Source organism: Onychomys torridus, chromosome 23 (genome assembly GCF_903995425.1).
Source record: "Onychomys torridus chromosome 23, mOncTor1.1, whole genome shotgun sequence".
NCBI lineage: Eukaryota > Metazoa > Chordata > Mammalia > Rodentia > Cricetidae > Onychomys > Onychomys torridus.
The window spans coordinates 52,457,483-52,481,364 of record NC_050465.1 but is presented as its reverse complement, the minus strand read 5'-3'; the positions used below and the strand labels follow the sequence as shown (position 1 = coordinate 52,481,364).

The following is a 23,882-nucleotide window of genomic DNA, read 5'->3' as shown; positions in this document are numbered from 1 at the left end:
TTTAAGTGAGATTAACAAGCAGCCATCTCTCTTGTATAATCTTCGGTTTTTCCAATTTTGATTTACACAGAGTTAAAGAAAGATGCAATGTGGTGAAGGTGAATAAGCATTTTATTAATAAGAGACTCAGAGACTCGGGGCCCAGGTCTTCTCATATTTATATTCATGACATGTGTGATCCATTCTGACAGGAAGGGAAGAAATAAAAAAATGTTCCTTGCAGTGCAGGTCAGCATGCCCTTTTCTCTAAGCATAGTCCTATTTACTCAATATTTAGTTAGAGAGAAACAAATATCTCACTGTGAAGTTAACCTTTTTTGGCACCAGTAGCTTCGTCATTAGCATCTTGGCATTAACAAACATTTTTGGCTATGAATACCTATAAGATGCAGAGTATTTGAGCTTAGGAGAGGTGACACAAAAGATGCATATGATGATACCCAAAGGATCTCCAGAACAGGAACAAAAATTAATTCTTTAGAAATAGCAAAAAATCAAAATAAAAAAGATCCCTAGCCTTGTTTACTCAATGTCCTGAAGAGAGCATAAAAACATTCATATCTTGTATGATAATTTCATACCATAACCAGCATCAGATGTGATTTGAATACCGCAATGTGATGATGGAAAGACAGGCAAGTGTTTTGCCTTATTAGGCAAACCATATTGAGAGTTTTACCCTTTCCCCTGGAGATTTTATGCTTTAAAAAGGGATCATTTGGCAAGGAAATTAGAGAAAGCTTGGTGCTGTTGTTATTCTAGTCATCCCATCAGCTAAACGGAGGGTAGACAGTTCAGATCCATTTTATCTAAACTCCCAGGTAAAGAATACTACCACCCTGAAAACTGCTGTTTTTATTCTGGGAAAGCTAATATTAAGATAAGCTAATGGGTGTTGCTGAACACACATTACAAATCATTTTGCATTTTCCTTCTAGCTGGGAGCAAACTGGCAAAAAGCAGTTGCTTTCCATTTCCCTTTCAACTTTTTGTGCCACAGTACTATAAGGACAGCCAAATATTTTCTACCATATATTCTTTTTTTTTGCAGTTTATTTATTTTTATTTGCATTGGTGTTTGCCCACATGTATGTCTGTGTGAGGATGTCAGATCTTGGAGTTACAGACAGTTGTAAGCTGCCATGTGGGTGATGAGAATTGAACCTGGGTCTCTGGAAGAGCAGTCAGTGCTCTTAACCACTAAGCTATCCTTCTAGGCCCTCTACCATGTATTCTCTACATAAACCTTCACATTCTATCTCAATTACCTTGTCTATAACCATCAAAGAATGTATTAAAATATTATCTGCACATTCCAAAGGAAAAATAGCAAAATTGAAGGTTCTAACATTTCCCATTGTTAGCTTGGGATCCATTTTTCAAGGACAAGAATTAAGTTTGACCCGGATCAATAAAATGAAAATTGGGGATCCCATAGAGAAGGTTCAGCAGTTGAGAACTTGTGCTGCTCTTGCACAGGATTCAAGTTGAGCTTTCAGCACCTAAGTCAGGCAGCTAATGACCACCTGGAACTTGATCCAGTGCCCTTTCTGGGCTTCTATGGAGGCCTGCACTCATGTACACATGCCTAGACGTAGACACATAATTAAAAATAATTTTGGACAGATTATTGTTAAAACTATACCTTTTGCATTTTGTCTGTTTTTTTTTTCAAAATTTCAAGATCACTTTCTCCAAGCATGTATACACTAATATTTTCCTCTGCACTAATTGCCAGGTTGGATGATTGATGCTGACAGCAGGCCTAAATTCAAGGAACTGGCTGCTGAGTTTTCAAGGATGGCTAGAGACCCTCAAAGATACCTGGTCATTCAGGTTAGTCATTCTGACTTTGCTGAAAACATCCAATCATCACGTGACCACGTGAAACAACTTAGGAACTAGTAGATCCAAATACAGTTCTGTTAACTGAGACAAAGCAGGCTGGAAAAGGCAAATACCACACATTCTCTCTCATATGCATATCCTACAGATATGTGTGTAAATATGTGTGTGTGTATGTATATATATGTGTGTGTGTGTGTGTGTGTGTGTGTGTGTGTGTGTGTGTATGGTATAGGTCACAAAACTAGAAAGGAACCATGAGAAAGGGAAAAAAGGTCTTCAGGGAAAGGTAATTGGGGACAAGAACATAATAGAATACATATGACATAGAAGTAGAAAGACTACTTGGAAAAGAAAGGGCATGAACATCCAGGTGAGAAGAGTGAAGAAGATTATACACAGAAGCAAAGTATAAATGTAAATGCCATAACATGCCCATTAATTTGTATACCCACTTTAGAATTATATATGGATTGTTTTATTGGGGAGTATATAGTATTCAAGCAATAACTCAATTCAAATGAATTCATGCTTATTTAAATGAAAGAAAAGACCAAAAGAACATTCTTCCAATCAACACTAGGAATCAAATAGATCGGATCATTTAATTAATGTAATAATTTCCCTGTCGTTATTTTCACCTAAAGCCTACACAATTGTACCTTGAGTATTCTTGATTACCTTTCTTCACTGAAAGGAACCTTTACCTTCAAGTAAACTACCATGAAAACATGAGCCAGACTTTAGGAGATCGTGATTTTCAGTCATTTTCCCCACAAGTTAACTTTCACAAACTGAAATTGTTTACCAAATATGACAAACTTTTGGAAAAGCTAAAAATATTTAAGAAACGATAAGATGAACAGAGTTTAGCAGAGATTTAGTTATCTCTTCCAAACTCCTATGTTATCCATGTCGTTGTACAAGTTTTGAATGCCATCATTTTGACAAGGCTGTCATTATACTATAAGACATGGGTGTCTGTGTCCTGACTCTGTAGCATCAGTGCAACCCATATTACATAAAAGCTAATGTCAATGGCTTCTTATTGTCTATTCTTAACCAGGCACCTCCTTAGCAGTGAACTGTTATTCTTAGATCTGAAGTGGATTTTGCCACCCTTAAAACATGGACATCAACTGATCTCATTCTTTTGTTGTTGTTGTTACATTTATCACATTCGTCTTGTATTCCAATTCTTACCTTTTAATATCTAACCACAGTATGGGATTCTTTTTCACTGGTAGTTAAGCTAAAGATGCTTTTTTAATGAGCACATGGATTCTCTAGCTGTTTCTTTTTCTATTATGTACACTTACTATTGAAACCACATGTTATGAATAAAAGAATAATGATCTGTACATATCTTATGGGTAATCTTTCAGGGTGATGATCGTATGAAGCTTCCCAGTCCAAATGACAGCAAATTCTTCCAGAATCTTTTGGATGAAGAGGATTTGGAAGATATGATGGATGCTGAAGAATATTTGGTCCCCCAGGCTTTCAACATCCCTCCTCCAATCTATACGTCCAGAGCAAGAATTGACTCCAATAGGGTAAGAAGTAATTATACACAAGTACTGAGAAATAACTGTATTGTAAGCATTAAAATTTCCAAATAACTATACATCTAACTATTGGAATTTCTATATTAAAAGCACACTGTACCCAAAAATTATACGCCAAGCTCAAAATAGATATAGTTAACTGAAAATTAAGCATGAACAGTGTAATATGTACTCTGAGATATCATCGTTTCAAAAGAAGTCATCTAAATTAAACATTTTAATTGCTAAGACCCAAACTAATAAAACTTCATACAGTAACGAAAATTCTTACCAATTAGTCTTTTACTGTTCTTTGTTTAAAATATGATAGCATGCCATATTAATCAATACAAGTATAACTCTTCTACTCATTGAAGAAATATGCACTTTTGTGCCAAGTGAAATGCAAACACTGAAAAGTGTGCAAGTTTTTAAACCACAATCGATCATACTTACAAGCCGAGTGAACCTTTACTAAGACACTGACCTAAGTTTCAGCAGATGCTTCTGAGAAGAATTTACATTTCAAATGTTAAATCCACTGTCCGTGAATACCAGTTTTTCATTAAATGCTGTCAACCCATCTGTTTATTTTTAAAGATTCACTTGTTGGGACTAGACAAATGGCACTTACAAGTGTGCACCGCTTTTGCTGTGTCAGGCAGTTGTAAAGTCCAGCTCTCAGGAATCCAGCGCCCTCTTCTGGTCTCTGTGGGCAGCTGCACTTACATGCAAACACACAAATACATTCATTGAAAATAAAATAAATCTTATTTAAATAGTTTTTTTTTAATCACTCAACTTTTCAGTGCCTCTGCACATGAGATGTCATCACACACCATAGAGTCAAGAAACTGCTGTGTAACTCTTGATTTCAGAAAATATCCAGGCATGCGGATAGCAAGGAAATGGCCATCAACAGATGAATGAATAATGAAAATGTGGTACCTATAAAAAATGGAATAGTAACCAGCTGTAAAGAAAAATAAAATCGCTAAATTTTCAGGAAAACTATGCACTTGAAAATTCTAATATTAAAGGAAGTAACCAAACTCGGAGAGAAAAAAAAGAAAAACCTACATGCTTTCTCTTACGTGTGGATCCTAGCCTATAATGCATACATGCATGTACTAAAGATTATGTAAGTGTGAGTATAGGGATAAAATTTAGACAAGAAATCAAGAGAGGGTAATATTAGGTGACAAGGAAGGACATATGCCATTAATGAGCTACAGTATTTCTTTTTTCTAGCTTCATAGTTTTCTTCTTTTTATGGTGGATAAGTGAATTCAACTTTCTGGGTATTGAAGTAACAAGAACCATAGATACATAAACATATGGATAAATAAATAAATAAACTGATCACAAAAGTGTAAAACCCTAAATGAAGCAGTAATGCTTCAGAATGGTCATTCTAACTATGTAGCAGCTGACAGAGACGTCTGAAGTCTGGATCTGGCCTAGGGTGTGAGGAGGTTCTTTAGAACAGCTGTATGGTGGGTTTGCCTGTGAGTAAATTAAAAGTGTATGATTTGATTAATTTTTTATTGTGTCTGGGTTAAAAGAAAAGTCACAGGGCCATAGAATCCACATACAGCTGGGCAAGTGCTACAATAAACTATTTCTTGGCCATTATTGAGTATGGAGATACAATGAGTTTAGGTCTAGACACCGTGTCTTCCACTTAGAAGATATAAACATGATTCTAGATTGTTTTCTGGGAAGCAACTTTCCTCCTTAGCGTCTCCATCTCACAACATTGTCAGTGTAGTAGAAAAGAGTGTCCGAGCTGTCTTGGCTAGAAGCTTAAGAAAAACTTCAAATTTCTAGTCATTCCCTAAGATGGAAGTAACTATTTCAGACTGATAGCAATAATGAAATAGTACTTATGTTTTACTCTTTAACACATGTATGTTAACGACTTCTAGTCCCTATGACAACCCAGTGATGTTGTTGTATTATTATCATGTCTTACAAACAAGAAATCTGTCACACAGAAGTGAGGTGATTAGAATGGTGTCGCATGCCTAGCCAGCAGACTACAGTTCTTAAATAGACCTTCTGTCTCTATAACAATGTGCCTCATTGTTAAAGATACAAATTTATTACCATGATATGTTTGTTATCCTTGTCATCAACCTCAGTGTCTGGGACTTGTCAGGAAATGTCCCAAGTGATTTTCTCATAGAATGCAACTCACCTGGTTTACATTTTTAAAATTTCTTCCTCCATCAGAAAGATTTGATGCCCAAAGGCAAAGTGAAGTGATGCTTGTGAGCACACCTGTAATCTCAGCACTGGGGAGGCTGAGGCAGAGGCATTTTGTGAATTCAATGCCAATCAAGATTAGTAGTGATTTCAGTCCCTACCTAGATAAATAGTGAGATTGTGTCTTAAAAAGTAAACAAAGGAAAAACACATAGGAAAGAAGAAAAGAAGGGAGGGATGGACAGAGGGAGGGATGGGCAGAGGGAGAGATGGACAGAGGTAGCAAACAAACAAGTATATAAATTTAGTTAATAGTGAGAGTATGACTCTCAGTCTTTGTCAGAGGTAGGGAAGTCTATAGGTTAAGAGGGGAGCACTTTCCCTGCTCTCTTTATAGAGCAAAAATGACCAAATTTCACCATTGTATTTATTGTTCTAAAAGACAAATTCATCACTTTTCATTCCAATAATCAATTTTCAAGGAAAGAATTTTATTTCTTAAAGTGAAATGCTATCAAGATATCAAAACTAAGGCTTGATTCTTTTTCTTTTTATAAGAATCCTGAAATTCCAAGTTTTTGCTCACTTTAATTTATAATGCTTAATGCAAGGAATTCTTAATGACAGTTTAAGCTAACTAAACAGAACTAGACAAAGGAGAATTCACATGGGGAAATCCTTGACCTTTAGTTTTTTTCTCTTCTGCATTTTAATTTTGCTACCTGAAAACTCCTATTTCCTTTTTTAGTGTTTGGAAAAGGAATTTTGCTTAATGGCACTTATCTTGGAGCATTAAAAAAACATTTTTTAAAATTGTGTGGGTATGTGCACATGCATGCACACATGCTCTATGTTGCATCTATGGGAGTTCAGGAATACCCTCAGGTGACATCTTCACCATCCACCTTATTTCAGACAGGCTCTTTCATCCACTAATATGTATGCCAAGCCCAAGGGCCTGTGATTCTCCTGTCTCTAGCTCACATCTCACTATAGGAGTGCTAGGGTTATAAACATGTGCTAGTGTACCTGGCTTTACATAGGTTCTGGGATCCAGCTCAGCCCCTCATGCTTTCATGGTAAGTATTTTGCCCACTGAGCAATTTCCCCAGTTCATAAAAAACCTCGGTCATTTATATTGCTGTAATTATAAAACTCTGGCTTTATATAACTCTTATTTAAATTTCTAACACGTATAAATATTATTTTCATCCTTGTCTATAATGCTGTTACTTTATTTCATAGTTACTTTAATTTTAGATTCTGTGGTCACATTATGTAAGAAGGAACTGTGTTAAAGCAAATAAGGATGGAGTGTTTATAAATATATTTGATCAACCTTTAGTACCAAGCAACTACTCAGTTTTTAAATGCAAAATACAGTTTTCTATATAGATAATTCAGTAATGTTTTGGCTCTTTCTATAGCATTATTTTCTCATTTTTAAATTAACACCACCCTACCCATCTATATGCATGATAGACAATTAAGAATTGCATTTTCTCTAGTAACAGGAAAGTAAACATCTCTTCTAGAGTGACACAGTTTTTATTTTTTACTGGTCAGTAACATAAACACTCATACTTTCTTCTCAGGTTTGCTACTCATGACAAGCATGTTGATATGTTTTTTTTTGTTTGATTCTGTGTGTGTTTCCAAACATCAAACAAACTACCAAAGCAATCTCTTCTGTATCATGTCAGATTGTGTTAATTTTCATGAGTGGGCCGGCAAGATGTTGCAGCAGGGTAAGGCCCTTGCCATCAGGCCTGATCACCTGAGTCGGATTCCCAAACCCGCATGCATGGTAGAAGGAGAGAACCAGTTCTCCCAAGTTGTCCTTCAACCCCCCCACACACACTGTGGCCCACACATGTATGCATAGACAAGATGAGTAAATAAATGAAATGTGGATTTTTAAATTCATATGTATTTTTGATAAATTAACTTTAAGACAATGAGTAAATTAACAATACAATGCTGATGTTTTTCCAGAACGCTGGTAGAGATAAATTTTAGAAACACTAAAATATTCTCATCTAACCCATATCTGATGCTATTATTATTAGCCATAAATGTACAATGGTCTTAAATATTTTCATCAAAATAATGTGCCCACAGCATCTACTGTAATATTATATACACAGGAGAACATGAGTAGCAAATTTTGGTTCTCTACATACTTAAGCAGAGTAACTAAGTGTGGAGTTACTTACTCCTTACTACTGGCTGGGCTTCTACTTTGTTTCTCTCACTTATAATACCATCAAAAGAAACTAGACTGTGGGCTGGAGGGACGGTTCAGTAGTTAAGAGCACTTGCTGCTTTATTGGAGAACCTGAGTTCAGTTTCTGCCATCTACATCAGGTGTCTCTCTTTAACCTTCTGTAATTGCAGTTCCAAATGATTTGATGCCTCTCACTTCCTCAGAAACTTGCATTCATGTGCACATAAACATGTGTACCACACACACACACACACACACACACACACACACACACGCATGTGTGCACGCACACACATACATGCATCCCTACATAATTCAAAATAATAAAACGAATACATTTATTAAAATAAATTGGAAATCAGACGTGACATTCTAGAACCAATCCAGGGCATGTCATTTAATCAGGCTCATGTAATTTTCTTTAGTTATAAGGATGTTTGCTGGTGTAATCTCCTCATATTAAAATTACTTTATAATAGATTGGTATTTTGAGAAATTGTACTCCAGACATATGCATGTACTTTATTCTTAGGAATATTCAGATGGAGAATGGCCTAAAGCATTTTGAGTTACCTCAGTATACAACCATTGTCCTTAAGTGACTGGATGTAGCAGAGAGGATCCTAAAGACAAAAGTTAAGGAAGCATCTCATACCATCTTGAAGGTGCTAAATGATATAGCAAGGTTACTCTTGCTGCAATTTACCAAGGATCAATATTAATTCTAACAACAGCTACTTCTTGATGATAAATGATTGTAGTGTCTGGGTATTGGTTTTATATTTTGTCCTAGATCTATAAAGGTTTCCTGCAGTTTATCCTTGACAAGATGCTTGAAATTTTTCGTTTTTAATCTATTAAACCTGAAGTAGTAGCTCTTTTTTTTTTATTAAATTTCATATCACTTGCTACCTTTTTGTCTTAAGTAGTCTTTACTCAACAGCTAATCTTTTTGATGTGCTCAGTATATTATAGACAGAGTAAACAAATTGATGTATTTGAATCAGAATAAATAAACTAGAACATTTGAATTCTTATGGGATTGGCACTATGTTGGGCAGTGAGAATAGGGCTGGGAAAGGATGTTCTGCCTTCAGTGAGTATCATTCTAATTGAGGACATTATATTATGAGAGAAACATCAGGCATTGTAGAGAAAAGAAAAAAAAAATCCAAATCAAGATAAAAGGTTAGAGGAAGCCATTTTAGCTATGTCTTTGTGAAGAAAGAGTCTCAGGATCAGAGCAGGGTCAGTCGGGAAATGAACCAAACCAATCAAAGCCCAACATCAGATTAGGCATGTGCGAACTAGTTATTCTTATCATCTTAGTTTTATAATATTTTTATACTGTGCAAGTTTGAGAACTGTATTATCAGAGGAGGAAATAGACTGTCTTCCATTTTTCTTGTTTTCTTGCCAATGTTAAGTCTTTGTCTTAAAGGCTCCTTCCCTGTCTCTAAATGTTCCAGTTCCAAGCAAAGACTTTTCAGCCTCTCTGCAAAGCACTTTAGGGTTTCCTTTCTTCTTTATCTTGGCACAACTCCACATCATCACTTCACAGAACCTACTGCGATCTCTCCCTAAGTGCACATTTTAATTATTTCAAGGGAGCTCAATTTTTCTTTCTTCTCTTCCCTTCCTTCTTTCGTTCCTTCCTTCAATCAAGTGCTAGGGACCAAACTCACGACCTCATGCATCTTAGACCAGTTTGACTCACAACCAATAATAGCTTTTTATAATTATGTAGTACTTTAACTTTTTCCTTAAAATTTTTAATATGGCCCTTTGCATTGTACCAAAAACAACAGTATTAATGATCTGTCTCAGTACCTGAGACATCAATTTCTGCCTCGTTTCTTCTTTCTTTCCTTCCTTCCTTTCTTTTTCATTCTCAACCTCTTCCTCCTCCTTCTCTTTCTTCTCCTTCACTTTCACAGTACACTTTTTGTATTCTTTTCATGGGTGGGAAAACTTGAATGGTGTACTTTATTAGATCCCTCTTTATATGATATATAAGCCTATTGTCATTATCAGTTTAATAATCATTGAACATTTGTCCTAGGAAATACCTTTCTTATTCCAGTTGACTGGTCACTGCAATTTACTTTTCTTCACTCTACATCTCAAATGCAAAACAAACAAACAAACAAACAAACAAACAAACAACAACAACAAAAAAAAAACTGGCCAGAACTGCAAGCATTATTTTAACACATGTCTCTCAAAGTATTTATCTGTTGGGATTTTTCTGTCTTTGTTGGGAAGTTTGGATGATTGTTCTTTAGAAATGCCATCTCTCCTATAGATGATTGATTTTTCTTTTTGAAAGTAATGTAATATAAAATTCCATTCATCTTCTTTTCAAATTTGGGGGTACTATGGAGATTAAGAATTTTTGATCTGTATGATTTTATATTAACTAATAGTTAGAACGGAGACATTTCATCCACAAACTTGAGGAAGGAATGATGTTCCTAGTAAATATTATTTTAAGAATAAGTTAAAATACATTAGTTCTTGCTTATAAAATTCCATATTCTCACTTACATAGCAATATTCTCATTACATAAAACAGCAGGCTCTTTTACCACAACCTTTCCTTTCCTCTCTCTTTCTGCTTCCACACCTTCTCTTTGTCTTCAAGTGAATGTTTTTCTCTAGAAAGTTAGTATACCAAGAAATCCTTTGAACAGAAATGTAAGCCCTTAGTGCTGGTATAAAGAACTCTAAGCACAGGAATCACACCCCCGTATTATGAGGTGCATGCATGAGCAATTGTGTGTTCATGAACGATCAGATCTCTAAGAGACCTAAAAGACTTCTTCATCTTTATGGATGTGTAAACTAATACTGTAAAGAGCCAAGATTCATACCCCAGTGTCCTTGCTTCCAAGAGAAGGATGCAGAACCCTTGCTCCAATCTCTTGGATCTTAATCTAGTCTTCTTTCTTTTCATTGGTTCTGTTTGTTTGTTTTTGCTGGTGAAAGCCATGGAAGTCTTGATTTTACTTCCAGTCTAATGAGATTTAGTATCAACTGGCTTAAAAGGCTCCTGCTGGGAGTGCAATGAGAAGCCAGAGCCCCTGCTGCTGCTTGCCTCCTCTGTTTATGCTTCTGAGAGACTCCCTGTAATCAAGAGTTAATGGTTTAGGAAGATCAAATGGAATTGATAGAGCCAAAATCGAAGCACAAAAGCTGGGCAATGGTGTCTGCATTTGAACTCAGTAATGACATACTTGGCAACAAAATGATCTTTACAAGTTTAGCAGGTGTATCGAAATTTAGCAGTGCAGACCCAAATATAGCTACTATTTACTGATCACTTATTTCTATTCTAAACTCTACTCCAAGCAATACATAGATTACCTTCTACCTACACAACACAAATAGAAAGTGATAATATTCCCTTTTTGGCCAAAGTAGAAAATACAACCAAAAAGCTGCCAGCTGCTATGGTAAATAGTGAGATTTGAACCCATCTGATTTGTTCATGTTTTTACTTCTTATTCGTCATTGGTAAAAGAAAAGGGCAGTCAAATCATCATCACCAATAGGTAATGAGTAAATTATAAGTATTAGCCTAAATATTATTCAAATGAAATTATTTGAAAGTTAGTACAGACTATAAGTTTCTTCAATTTTTAAAAATAGTTGTTATAATTTTTATGAAAACATTTTCACAGCCTACAAAGTGATATTTTGAAAAATGCTGTCTGTCTCCGCTTCCCCATACTGCAAGAGGCAATGTAATTATAAAATCATAGAGTCGCTCATCTTGTCACAGTCACCCAAGTAAGTGATTAGTGTTCTAAAGGTTGTCATATAGGGCATTTTACTGTTTCAAAAGAACCTTCATCATTCAATAGCTGAAACTCCTAATCAACTAGATGACTTGGTAACTTTGTTGAGAGTTTAGCTATTCAAAAACCCAACCCCTGTTACATCCCATGACACCCAATTTGTCATGTTGAGCTGCCTATAAGATAGAACGGTTCACCTCAAGAGCACCTGATACTAGCCACTGGTAGCAACTTTCAGTATAGGACTGGGGACACTACCAAACACACTCCTATAACAGAGTCCACACATGCCGTAGACACATGGGTTTTCTGTGAGCATCTGGCTTTAAAAGCACATTTCAATGGTATTTATGAAGCTGTTTTACACTTAGCAACTGTTAACAGGCACAAGAAGTCCAGGAACAACCAAAGAGATTTCTTCTCTTCATTGTTAAATAGGACTAAAGAAAATCAGAGACCAAAAGGGAAGCAAAGAGAATGGAGAGACAGCTAGACATGCTATGTAGACTGAGGACATTAATGAATGTTTCCTCTAAGCCATTAAGACAGTTATGTTTTAGTGTGATTCCCACCAGATTCAAAGCCCTGTTCTAAATTATTGGACACATCTCATCAAGTAGTCTTTTCTTCATGGCACAGCACATGAGAGAGCACCATTGTCAATTTCTTCACTTCTTATATAATAGAACCAGGGCATTATCATCAACTTCTTATTCAGATCTTTGGAAGGTTATTTAATTTTTATTTATTTATTTATTTTAAAAAGTCTATCTTTATCTGCCAGAGCTCCCTGTCTGGGCCAGCCTGCTATGCTGATTGCTTCTGCAAAGGCTTGAGAAAGTGTTGTTCTATTTCGTTCTCAATAAGTATTGATGGCGTTTTGAGAGGTTCAGAGTATCCTTTGATTACTCCATGAAATGGAACAGAGAAGACGGCTGTGGGTAGTAGGGGGTGGGCTTGCTCATCAGGCTTCCTTTGTGAGCTTTCTGCACTTGGCCGTACCCTCAATCACATGCATCTCTTCCCTTACTCACCTGTGTAAATGGAAAGTTCCCTTCTCAGTTCAAAATTCTGACATACCAGAATGTTCTAAAGAGGGACTAATTTTACCCTGTAGCTTTCACTGTAGCTGAATGGCTGTGGACCAGCCTTTCATTATACTCAAGTAAAAGCTGAATTAAGAGACTGCTATACCACTGTGGGAAAATTTCCAAACACAAAGACCATGGTTCTTGTTTCAAAATATTCTAGATTGTGTGAAATAAGTACAGCAAATCACATAGGGGAAGAAATTGGAAGTTCAACCGACAACCAATTTGTTTTGCTTTTTCAAAAATAATCATAGCCATTGTTTAATAACATACTGAATTGTTTCTCTCTCTAGAAGGAAAAAAGTGCTTAATATTCTCAACATATTGAAATGTTGAAATGTACATAATTCATATTCACTGTGTGCCTGCTCTAGCCTATTTTCAGTTGTAGCCAGGTGCTGTGGTTCTGTATTAGAGAGATAGGCTATTGGATAGTCCATAGTTGAAATGACTAATTCATTCTTTTACTCTTAGTAATTGCATAGATTTATAAGAGTGTGACATTATGCAAAGAGTGAATAATAATACATATACAGATTGATTATAATTCACTTGTCTCGAGTTTTATAAATGCCTTGTACTTACTAGTGTATTTAATCTCCTGAAAACTTTGCATTAGTTTTTATCTTTTTACCACTTCCTCACCCCAATTTTCCTAATTTTTACTGTTCTTAGCTATCCACTATTCTGTATTTTCTCATCTATTTTGTGCGTGTGCAATCTGAGGCATACCTATAAAATGATAGGACCTAGCAGCTGCCTCAAAGAGGGCTGTGACTCACCAGAGCGGTGCGTTACTTCTCATGCTGCCTCTGAGATTCTGTTGTTACTTTGTTGCTGCTACAGAGTCAATTCTTAGTTCTCTTTATCAGTGCTGGAGATCAATCCCAGGCCCTTGAACATTCTAAGCTAGTCATCTACTACAGAGCCACCTCTACAGACAGTATTCGGCATAGTAAAGATGACTATATAAATGAAGAATTTGATTATTTATTTATGTTTATGTGCATGACTGTTTTAACTACATGTATGTCTTACCATCACATGTGTGCAGGTCCCTGGAGGACAGACAGGGCATCTGGGTCAGGAGTTACAGACGTTTATGAGCATGTGTGTGCTGGGATTCATACATGGGTACCCTGGGAGAGTAAGCATGGAGCCATCTCTTCAGCTCTTCAGCAAAACATTTTGACTTCTTGAACCTTTGAATCACCAGACCCTTACGTTGGTTGTGGTCTTCCAGGGACTATCTTAGCTAGGGCTGTTTATCTATCAATACAGAAAGAAACATTCCCCTCACCTGTCTTAAGTTATGATGATTTCAGGCAAATAAGAACAACAAAATCATCTTCCATTGGTAATATATTTATCAAACAGTCATTAAGGAATCTGCTGTGTATCTAGTTCTTCCAGAAATGCATCTGAACTTGCCCTCAAAACAATTGACATATAAGAAAGCAGACAATAAAATTTAATGAGCAAGTGTTAAAATAGGGACAAGGAGAGTACATAAGGAACTGTTGAGTAAGGTGACCTTTATTATAAGGGACACAACAAGGTCATTTTGGCTTCTGATAAAAAAAAAATGTGACATCATTTTGACATGTTAACTAAAGTAGAGATGGAAGGAATCAGAGGAATAGCATGAGGACTTTGATAAAGGTAATGGTTTTGAAATAGATCAATGGGATCTGGATATCCAATGAATAATACAGAGTGAGAAGGAGATGCCAAGTTTAGTAATTGCAAGTGAGCATATGTTAGCCTTATGGATTAGTGTATAAAGTAAGAAGAGCCGAATAAGAAACTTAATTGATGTTTTGGAATTTAAGTAGACATCAGCACTAGACTTTCAGAATGTATGCCTAGAAGGCCAATGAAGTTGTCATGATTGGGAAGCCATTTTTACATTGTTTCATGGCATTTACATTGCTAGTCCTTTTTAGTAGTTTCTGTATAACATAGTGCTAGTGGAGAGCAACTGAATAATGAGCAAGGTCAGGAAGTGGAATTCTCTTTGAAATTTCTCATACAAATCTCTCATACAAATGGAAGTAAGGATCGAGAGTATACTGGTGAGAAAATGTTTATAGAAGCAATGTAATAAACATGTTTTTATTTCAGCTTACTTTGTTTTACTACACAATGGGGTAAGATGTCTGAGTGTCTATATTTAAATATGGCTCCAGTACTGGCTAGCTTGCATAAGCTTGGCCTTTTAACTACTCAGTTTATTGTTCTCCAAACTGTGGCTAAGACCATATGTACCAGGGGATAAGTGGGGACCCAGAGCAATTATATTTACAGAACACTTTGAACTAACAACTCAGTAACTGTTTGCCCTTTCTCTTCCTACCCTCCAATTTCCCCACATGGGGCTCCTCTGCACTCTATTTTTCCCACCTCTTCTTTGACTTACCTCTCAATCCCTCTTCCATCTCTCCAATAACGAAAGTAATTCAGCTAAGAATTTGTGAATTGATAGATATGATTGGAAAGAGAAAGGATGGACTTGGTTGAAGGACCACATTGTAGAGAGTACATGCTCCTATTCAATTCTCTTTCTTCATTGTCTGCCAGTGCCAACTCTATATCCTTAGAGATTCAAATTTTCCTTTGTCTCCTATATTACAATTTTCCTTCTCATCCGAGGGCTTGCACTCATATGTTAAATTATTCACTAACTGCTCAAACACTTAGGACGTAAAATGTTTTAAGAAAGAAGTTAATTGTCTCTCAGGAATGATTTTATTCTACTGATAATAACAAGTTTTCTGTTTTATTATAATTTTCAGATCAAATTGAGAGACACCAGGAGACTGCCAGCCTATGGACACTTAGCATAGAGCAAGGATATATAAGGAACAAAGGGCAGAGGTGTGTTACTAGGAGAAAGGCTGAATAAGGTTTCAGTGAGTGCTGTTTGGAGACAGTCAAAGATGTGTGAAAATCCAATAAGGTTAGGGACTCCTCAAGATGCAAGATATGGCTTTTTAGAAGTACCCACTTGGGTGTGTGATGCTTCTGCCCCACCAAGCGAACTATGAACAAAGGAGAGGAGACAAGAGATAGGACGAGGTGAGAATGTAGAGCCATTCCAAAATCAGTATAGAAGCAGTGGGATGTAAAGGCTACCTGGAAGATAAGTGCAGTAATTAATTAAGGCATATAGCTAAGTTCTTTTGTTTAGTCTAACTACCTATGATATGTAATTACATAAATAAGCACTGTATTCCTGTTAGGGGCAGAATATTGTGCTAGGTTGTGTACATGCATTCCTACACACTACACAGCTAACACAAAGAAGAGGTATCTTTATCCTATTTTAGATTAAAGAAATTAAGATTTAGGTTTTGAATAGCTTGTGATGTATCTAGTAATATCTAGGAAATAACTCAAGATGGAAATCCAGATTTAGCTTGCTTCAAGGTACATACTAGAAAAATAGAAAGCATCTAGAAATTGCCATATGGAAAGGAGGCAAGACAACAGGCTGACTTATAGAAAGGAATCAGGAAGAAACAAAAGGCTGTGAGCAATGAAAGGGATCATTCTTTTAGAGTTTATAATGGCAGTTTTTGTAGTGTTCAGGTGATGCTTAGTAGTGTAAGCATGTGATACTTAAAGAGCAATTGAGGTAAGATCACAGCCAAGAAGGACACTCTGAAACTATAATGCTTGGGTACTGACTGGCACTTACCCAGGCATGACTGTGCAATCCAAGTGACATGACTAGACATGAGCAATCTTAAGTAGTGGACAGTGTCTCCAATGATTGCAGAGGATACTCAAGTGGGTAAGGAACTGTGGTAAAAGCAATTAAGATCATCCTCAAAAAAGGAAGGAATAGACTGAATTTTGGAAAGCTGTGATCTAGAATATTGTAGAATATTGATTCTGGCTCAGACATATTGTGGAATGAGCATGTTCCACTAGAGAGAACTGTTAAGGAAGACCCTGCCCTGTGTGTGCAGTTGCTAAGGCATTAATGCAGGAAATATTTTCATAAATAGGGAAAATGCAAGCCAGGCAGTGGTGCCGCATGCCTTTAATCCCAGCACTTGGGAGGCAGAGGCAGGTGAATCTTTGTAAGTTTGAGGACAGCCTGGACTACAGACCAAGATCCAGGAAAGGCACAAAGCTACACAGAGAAACCCTGTTTCAAAAAACCTAAAACACAAACAACAAAAAAAACAGGGAAGACACAAATCCAGGTTTTGTGAAGATGGATTCTATTGTGTGTTGGAGTAGGAGATGGGACTAGAGAGATAGCTCAGTGGGTAAGAATACTCGATAGTCTTTCAGAAGACATGAGTTTAGTTCTCAGCATCCACATGGAGTAGCTCACAACAGCCAGTAACTCTGTCTGCGGGAATCAGACATCCTCTTTTGGCTTCCTCAGGCTACCACATACATGTGGCATATGAATATAGGACATATGGACATATACACAAAAAAAAAATAAATGTTTTTTTAAAAGCAAAAGAATACAAAATTGAACGGTCTTTTTTCTGTTCTAAAATGCATGAAATCGTAGTCATATGACCCCATGACACGGTTATTATAGAGCCCTGGAAAGAGCCTCTCATGGACGTGCTGAAAGCCTCAGTCCCACTGCTTCAGGGGAAACCACTGTGGGTCAAAAGGATGTGAAAACAGATGAGAGAAAAGGCCTAGAGAGAATTCATGCGTGTCTGTTTTCAAATCACATGTTAGTGAGCGCTTCCTTTGGGACTTCTGATATATAGAAGCTCAAGATGAATGGCATGGACCCTGGAAGTTTAATATAATAATACCAACCCTTTATTTATAACATCGCCTTCCCCCCTTCTGGAGACAGAATGGTCCTGCACATTTTAAAATTTTATTTGTGGCCTGATAAACATTTTATGAGTGCTCACCTGACTCTGTGTTTAGGATGAGCTTGCTGCTTGCTTTTGCTCTTCTCTTGGTCAGAATTTCCAGGCAGGAGCGTATGAAGGTGTTGCAGAGCAAATAATTGAAAGCCTGGGTTTGTGTCAGGCTCTCTCAGACAGGTCTTCTCCTCCTGCATAATTGGCATCCAGTATGCTTCTGGAGGACCATAGACAGTAGGGATGCCAGAACTGTGGTCTGTTGCTAAGATTACCTCTAATTGCTTCCACTTGATCTTAGGTCACCATTTAATCGACATTTCATAAGTAAGTCACAGAAGTGATCAAAATCCCCTCTTTGCATTTGTTACATTGGGCAAGGACATCTAAATTTATCCACCCCAATCTGAGCTACTTGGTAATTTTTATTTATCATTAATGTTTAGGTAAGTAAAATTTAAAGAAACTGGATAGGTGAGATACTGATAAAACTGGTTGATTAATCTATTTAAGGAACTGTTCTCACAAATCTAATGCCGATGAGGTAGATACACTATTTAAATGTCTAAAATATCTTGGCAAGAAAGACAGCGATAATCTGTTTTGTGATTTTATTCATATGACTAAGTGTTAATATTTCCTTTTTCTTTTTTTTTAATTTATTTTTATTTGCATTGGTGTTTTGCCTGCATGTATGTCTGCGTGAGGGTGTCAGGTCCCCCTCAGAGCTGGAGTTACAGACAGTTGTGAGCCACCATGTGGTTGCTGGGAATTGAACCCAGGTCCTCTGGAAGACCAGTCAGTACTCTTAACCACTGAGCCATCTCTCCAGCAATGTTTCCTTTTTCTAAAAAATCTCTACCCTACCTTAAATCTTCCCTTAAAAATGATAAATAAAAGCCAGGTGGTGGTGGCGCACACCTTAATCCCAGCACTCAGAAGGCAGAGCCAGTTGGATCTCCGTGAGTTCAAGGCCAGCCTGGTCTACAGAGTGAGATCCAGAACAGGCACCAAAACTACACAGAGAAACCCTGTCTCAAAAAAAAAAAAAGTGATAAATAAAACCAAGTATGGTGGCAAATGACTATAATCCTAGAATTTAAGAGACTGAGGCAAGAGAATCACAAGTTCAAGGCCAGTTTACAGAATAACCTAGGATACAGAGAGAGAGCCCCTCTGAAAAACAACATTAACAGGAAAATACAAATTATAAATAATATTTGTAATAACTATTTGCTAAAGAAGGAAGTGACCTAGCAAATATTCCAGAAGCTTACTTATCTGGCAGGCACTTTTTGGTATTTCTTTCCTAATCATTGCTAGAAAGAATGGGATACAGAGTATGTATGAAAATGCCTTATCTCTTTTCTATTTTCCTCAACTCCAGTTTTTTATGAGATTATATTAATGTCACAAATATAAGTGTTGTTCTATAAATTGGCTACTTTCTTTTTAAGATTTAGCTTAATTAAAAATCTTAATTATATTTTTTAAATGTTTCAGATCTTAATTTTATTGTAAAGGTGGCCCTTAGGAATTCTCTTTCTACTAGACTCTGTATGAGAATGCAAAAATTCCCTACTAGTTTTCTCTGTGTGTGTGTGTTCATCTATCATCTATCTCTCTGTTTCTCTATGTGTATGTGACTATATATCATCTATTGTCTATCTATTCTCTCTGTCTCTCTGTCTCTGTCTCTCTGTCTCTGTCTCTGTCTCTCTCTCTCTCTCTGTGTGTGTGTGTGTGTGTGTGTGTGTGTAATTTCTATGAAAATATCAGTGCTCACAGGGAAGAAAATTTGATCTAAACATCTGGGCAGTGCTGCAGACTTCTCTTTGGCCAGTTGGCAATGCTTCACTATGAATGCTGAGACGTATTTCATTAGAATTCTGTCTGCACACTTTCAACTGTTCAGTAGAAGTGAATCAAGAAAATCAAAGTCAATGTGCTCTCTACAGAAGTGGGAATTTCTGTTGTTTGGGTTCTACTGACTCTGGCCCTTATCCAAAAGAAAAAACAAAAATAATAAGGATTTTGTTTCTGCTTACTGTTGTCTTGACTGCTGGGTCTTCCAATTAAGTTATTTTAGTTCATTAAGCATGTTAGTGTCAAACATTGATAGACACCTTTCTGTGGTCAAATGGTCAGGAAATTTTTGATGGTGAGTCTAGCCTTTAATGGCAGAGATAGTTTAATAGACCTTCCTGTAACACGAATTGCTAAATGCTCTTATTAACAGAAAACCCAGAGCCAAATATTGGGGTGAAAGCTGAAAGATCATAGAGGCAGAGAGCAAGCATCTAGTTCTTACCCCTACAAAATCTTCTGCCAAAAGAGAGCGAGTTCCTTTTTTCTCATGCTTTATATACATTTCTGTATCCTGCCGAATTACTTCCTGGGATTAAAGATGTGTGTCCTTCTCAAGCAAAGACACGAGTTCTCAAATCCTGGGATTAAAGGTGTGTGCCACTACTACCTGGCTCTGTTTCCAGTGTGGCCTCGAACTCACAGAAATTAGATGAATATCTCTGCCTCCTAAATGCTAGGATTAAAGGCCCATGCTACCACTGCCTGACCTCTATGTGTAATATAGTGACTGGATTTGTCCTCTAATTCCCAGGCAAGCTTTATTTGTTAGAGCACAAATAAAATATCACCACATTTTCTTTTTCTTTTTAATCTAAAATAAAAAGTTATAGCTAATATAAAAAAAACTATATACAATAAGTGCAATAACTATATGCAATATATATATATATATATGCAAGAAATAACATCAGCAATGTCTAGCTCATTTGCATTTGACAAATTCAGAGAAAATACTCCATTATCTATCATATTTTGGTGAGTCCAAAATGCACCTAATTCACTTTCTATCCTAACTTGTGTTATCAACTGAACTCTCCTTTGATGTCTTTCAACTACTGTTGGACTATAAGAAGCATTGAATTATTAGTTCTTAAGTAAATGTTTTGAAATTACATTAAATAATGAATTACTCAATATGCATTCAACTTCAGTTACTTCACTTATCACTACTTTATTACATCAATGATTCCAATCATTTTGAAAGTTGTTTCACATGACATTTGTGATTGAAATTTTGTGCAAAATAATCCCTACCACTCCTAAAAGTACAGCAGCTTTGGTCATCTGCACAAGATTGCACAAAATCTGTCCCCTTCACATTTCATTTTAGATGGGAGAGGAAACTATAAGGCCCCACTGCTACCTGATAGACTATTGGAAATTAACAGATATTGGAGAAGAGGGTGTCATTTTCTTCAGTGGTACAGCCCCTGATAGTTGTCTTTGCACCGGTAAATTACCTGCCCCCCATCCATGTTTATGTGACAAGCTCTACACTCATTGGGCTGCGCACACAAAAAGGCATGAGAGTAAATAGAGGCCTTGTGGAGAAAAAGAGTTCCAGTGAATTGGGGAGAGGGTTGTGAGAGGGGAATGAAGGAGTGAATATTGCCAAAATTCATTTTATAAATATATGAAACTATGAAGGTGTGAACATTACCAAAGCTCATTATATCAATACTGGAAACAACTATCAAAATATAAAAATGAAAAATAGAATCAAGAAATACAATACAAATGTTTCCCCCACCCCAAAGAACCACAATAATAATAATAATAATAATAATAATAATAATAGCCACTATTACATAACCTTGTAGCAACATAAACTTTCATTTTCATCAATAAAAATGTATATTCATCTGGCCTAAAGCACCTAGTATGACTTTGTATGAGTGACACTTAGAAAATCCAGCATTCAGTTCTATTTTCTATTAGTTAAGAAATAAAAGCACACTTGTTGCACCCTTATATGCTATCAATTAACTTGGTCAGAGATATTTGAGACACACATGAATATAGAAAACTAACAAAATAGGAAAGACCTTAGTAATCTTATTGCACAGAGAAGCAGACCAAGCTTTGCCTAAAGCTCTTGGTTGGTGTTCGGGTTGCTCAGCAGCAGTACTTCCATAATTAAGGACTCTTTGGCAGCTGCTTACGCCGTTTACTTGAAGCACATACTATGATCTCATTTAGAATTTTATTGTCCTGCATCTATTATTATATAATTATATATACTAATCAACTATGATTGTGTGTGTGTGTGTGTGTGTGTGTGTGTGTGTGTGTGTGAGAGAGAGAGAGAGAGAGAGAGAGAGAGAGAGAGAGAGCATGAAAATGTAAGATATACACCATAGTGTGGAAATCTAAGCTAGATGGCATGTGGAACTAACAGAGAACGATTAATTTTATATCTACGGTAAACCTCTTTATTCTCTTTTTTCCTGTTATTCTTTTTCTTAATTAATTAATTAACTTGTTTTAGCCTGATTACTGTTACCCCTCCCTCCCTCCTCTCCTCCCAGTCTCTACTCTCAGTCTTTCCCCCATCCATTCCTCCTCCTTTCTCTTCAGAAAAGGGAAAACCTCCCATTGATATCAGCCAGCCATGGCATATCAAGGTGCAGTAAGTCTAGGCACCCCCTCTCCTATTAGGGCTGAGGCAACCCAATAGAAGGAAAGGGTCCCAGAAACAAGTAACAGGGTCAGAGACAGTCCCCACTCTGTTAGGAGTCTTGCAAAAAGACCAAGCTACACCACTGTAACATATATACAGAGGGCCTAAGTTAGTCCCATATAGGCTCCCTGGTTCAGTCTCTGTGAGCTCCTATGAGTCCAAGTTCATTGATTCTGTGGATTTTCTTGTGGTTTCCTTGACCCTGCTAGCTCCTACAATCCTCCCCATCCCTCTTCCACACAGAATTCCCTGAGCTCTGCCTAATGTTTGGCTGTGAGTCTCTGCATCTCATTCCATCAGTTGCTGGATGAAGCCTCTGTGATGACAATTGGGCTAGGCAACAATCTATGAGTATAGCAGAATAACATTAGGAATCATTTCATTGACTTCTTTTTTTTTTTTAAATTGCCAGTCATGTTTGGTTCTATTCTAGATCTCTGGGCTGTCCAGTCCCTGGGTCGTGGTCCTCCAGGCCGTGTCAGGGATGGGCTCCCTTTCATGGTATGCGTCTCAAGCTGAACCAGTCATTGGTTGACCACTCCCATAATTTCTGCACCACCTTTACCCCAGAATATCTTGTAGGCAGGGAAAATCATAGGTCAAAGGTTTTGTGGCTGGATTGGGGTCTCAGTTCCTTTGCTGGAAATCTTGCCTGGTTCAAGTTCTGTATCCCCCATTGCTAGGAGTCTTAGCTAGACTCACCCTCATAGATTTCTGGGAGTTTCCATTGCACTTGGTTTCTAGCTCATCCCAGAGATGCCCCCTGATTCCAGATGTCTCTCCCAGTGAGTTCTCCCTCCAACCTTCCCCACTTGATCCCTCCTGTTCCCATGCCCAACCCCCACCCAGAGCACTCCCTCATCCACCTGTGATGTCTATTTTATTTCCTCTTCACAGTGAGACTCATGTTTCCCCCTTTGAGCCATTCTCATTGCTTAGCTTTGGGTCTGTAGATTATAGAATTATCCTTTACAGCTAATATCCACTTATAAGTGAGTATATACCATGTTCGTCTTTCTGGGTCTGGGTTACCTCACTCAGGATAATTTTTTCTAGTTCCATCCATTTGCCATCAAATTTCATGATGTCATTGTTTTTAACAGCTGAATAAAAATCCATTGTGTAAATGTACCAAGTTTTTTCTTAATTCATTCTTTGATTAATGGACATTTAGGTTATTTGTAGTTTATGACTATTATGAATAAAGCTGCTATAAACAAAGTTTAGCAAATGTCCTTGTGGTATGGTAGAATGTCCTTTGAGTATATGCCCAGGAGTGGTATAGTTGGGTCTTGAGATAGATTAGTTCCCAATTTTCTGAGAAACTACCATATTAAATTGAGAAGTGGCTGTACAAGTTTGCACTCTTATCAGCAATGGAGGAGTGTTCCCTTTGCTCCACATCCTCTCCAGCATAAGTGGTCATTTGTGTTTTTGATCTTAACCACTCTGGCAGGTGTAAGATGAAATCTCAGAGTCATTTTGATTTGCATTTCCTTGATAGTTAACGGTGTTGAACATTTGTTTAAATGTTTCTTGGCCATTTGAGATTCTTCTGTTGAGAATTCTCTGTTTAGGTCTGGCCCCCATTTTTAATTGGATTATTTATTTTTGATGTCTATTTTTTGAAGCATCTGTATTTTTTAATGTTAATTTCTTTTTTAATTTTATAATTTAATTTAATTTTACATATCAGTCATTGATATCTAGTTTCTTGAGTTCTTTATATATTTTGGAAATCAACCCTATATTGGATATGGGG

General features: G+C 36.8%; 1 protein-coding gene across 1 annotated transcript in view; it reads left to right on the top strand.

The window, feature by feature from the left end:
* Erbb4 (erb-b2 receptor tyrosine kinase 4) overlaps positions 1-23,882 on the top strand; it is a 1,064,935-nt gene that overhangs the window by 1,023,008 nt on the left and 18,045 nt on the right. The window contains exons 24-25 of the mRNA XM_036172732.1: positions 1,739-1,836; positions 3,231-3,401. Coding sequence (XP_036028625.1) covers positions 1,739-1,836; positions 3,231-3,401 — 269 coding nt within the window. The remainder of the gene's footprint in view (positions 1-1,738; positions 1,837-3,230; positions 3,402-23,882) is intronic.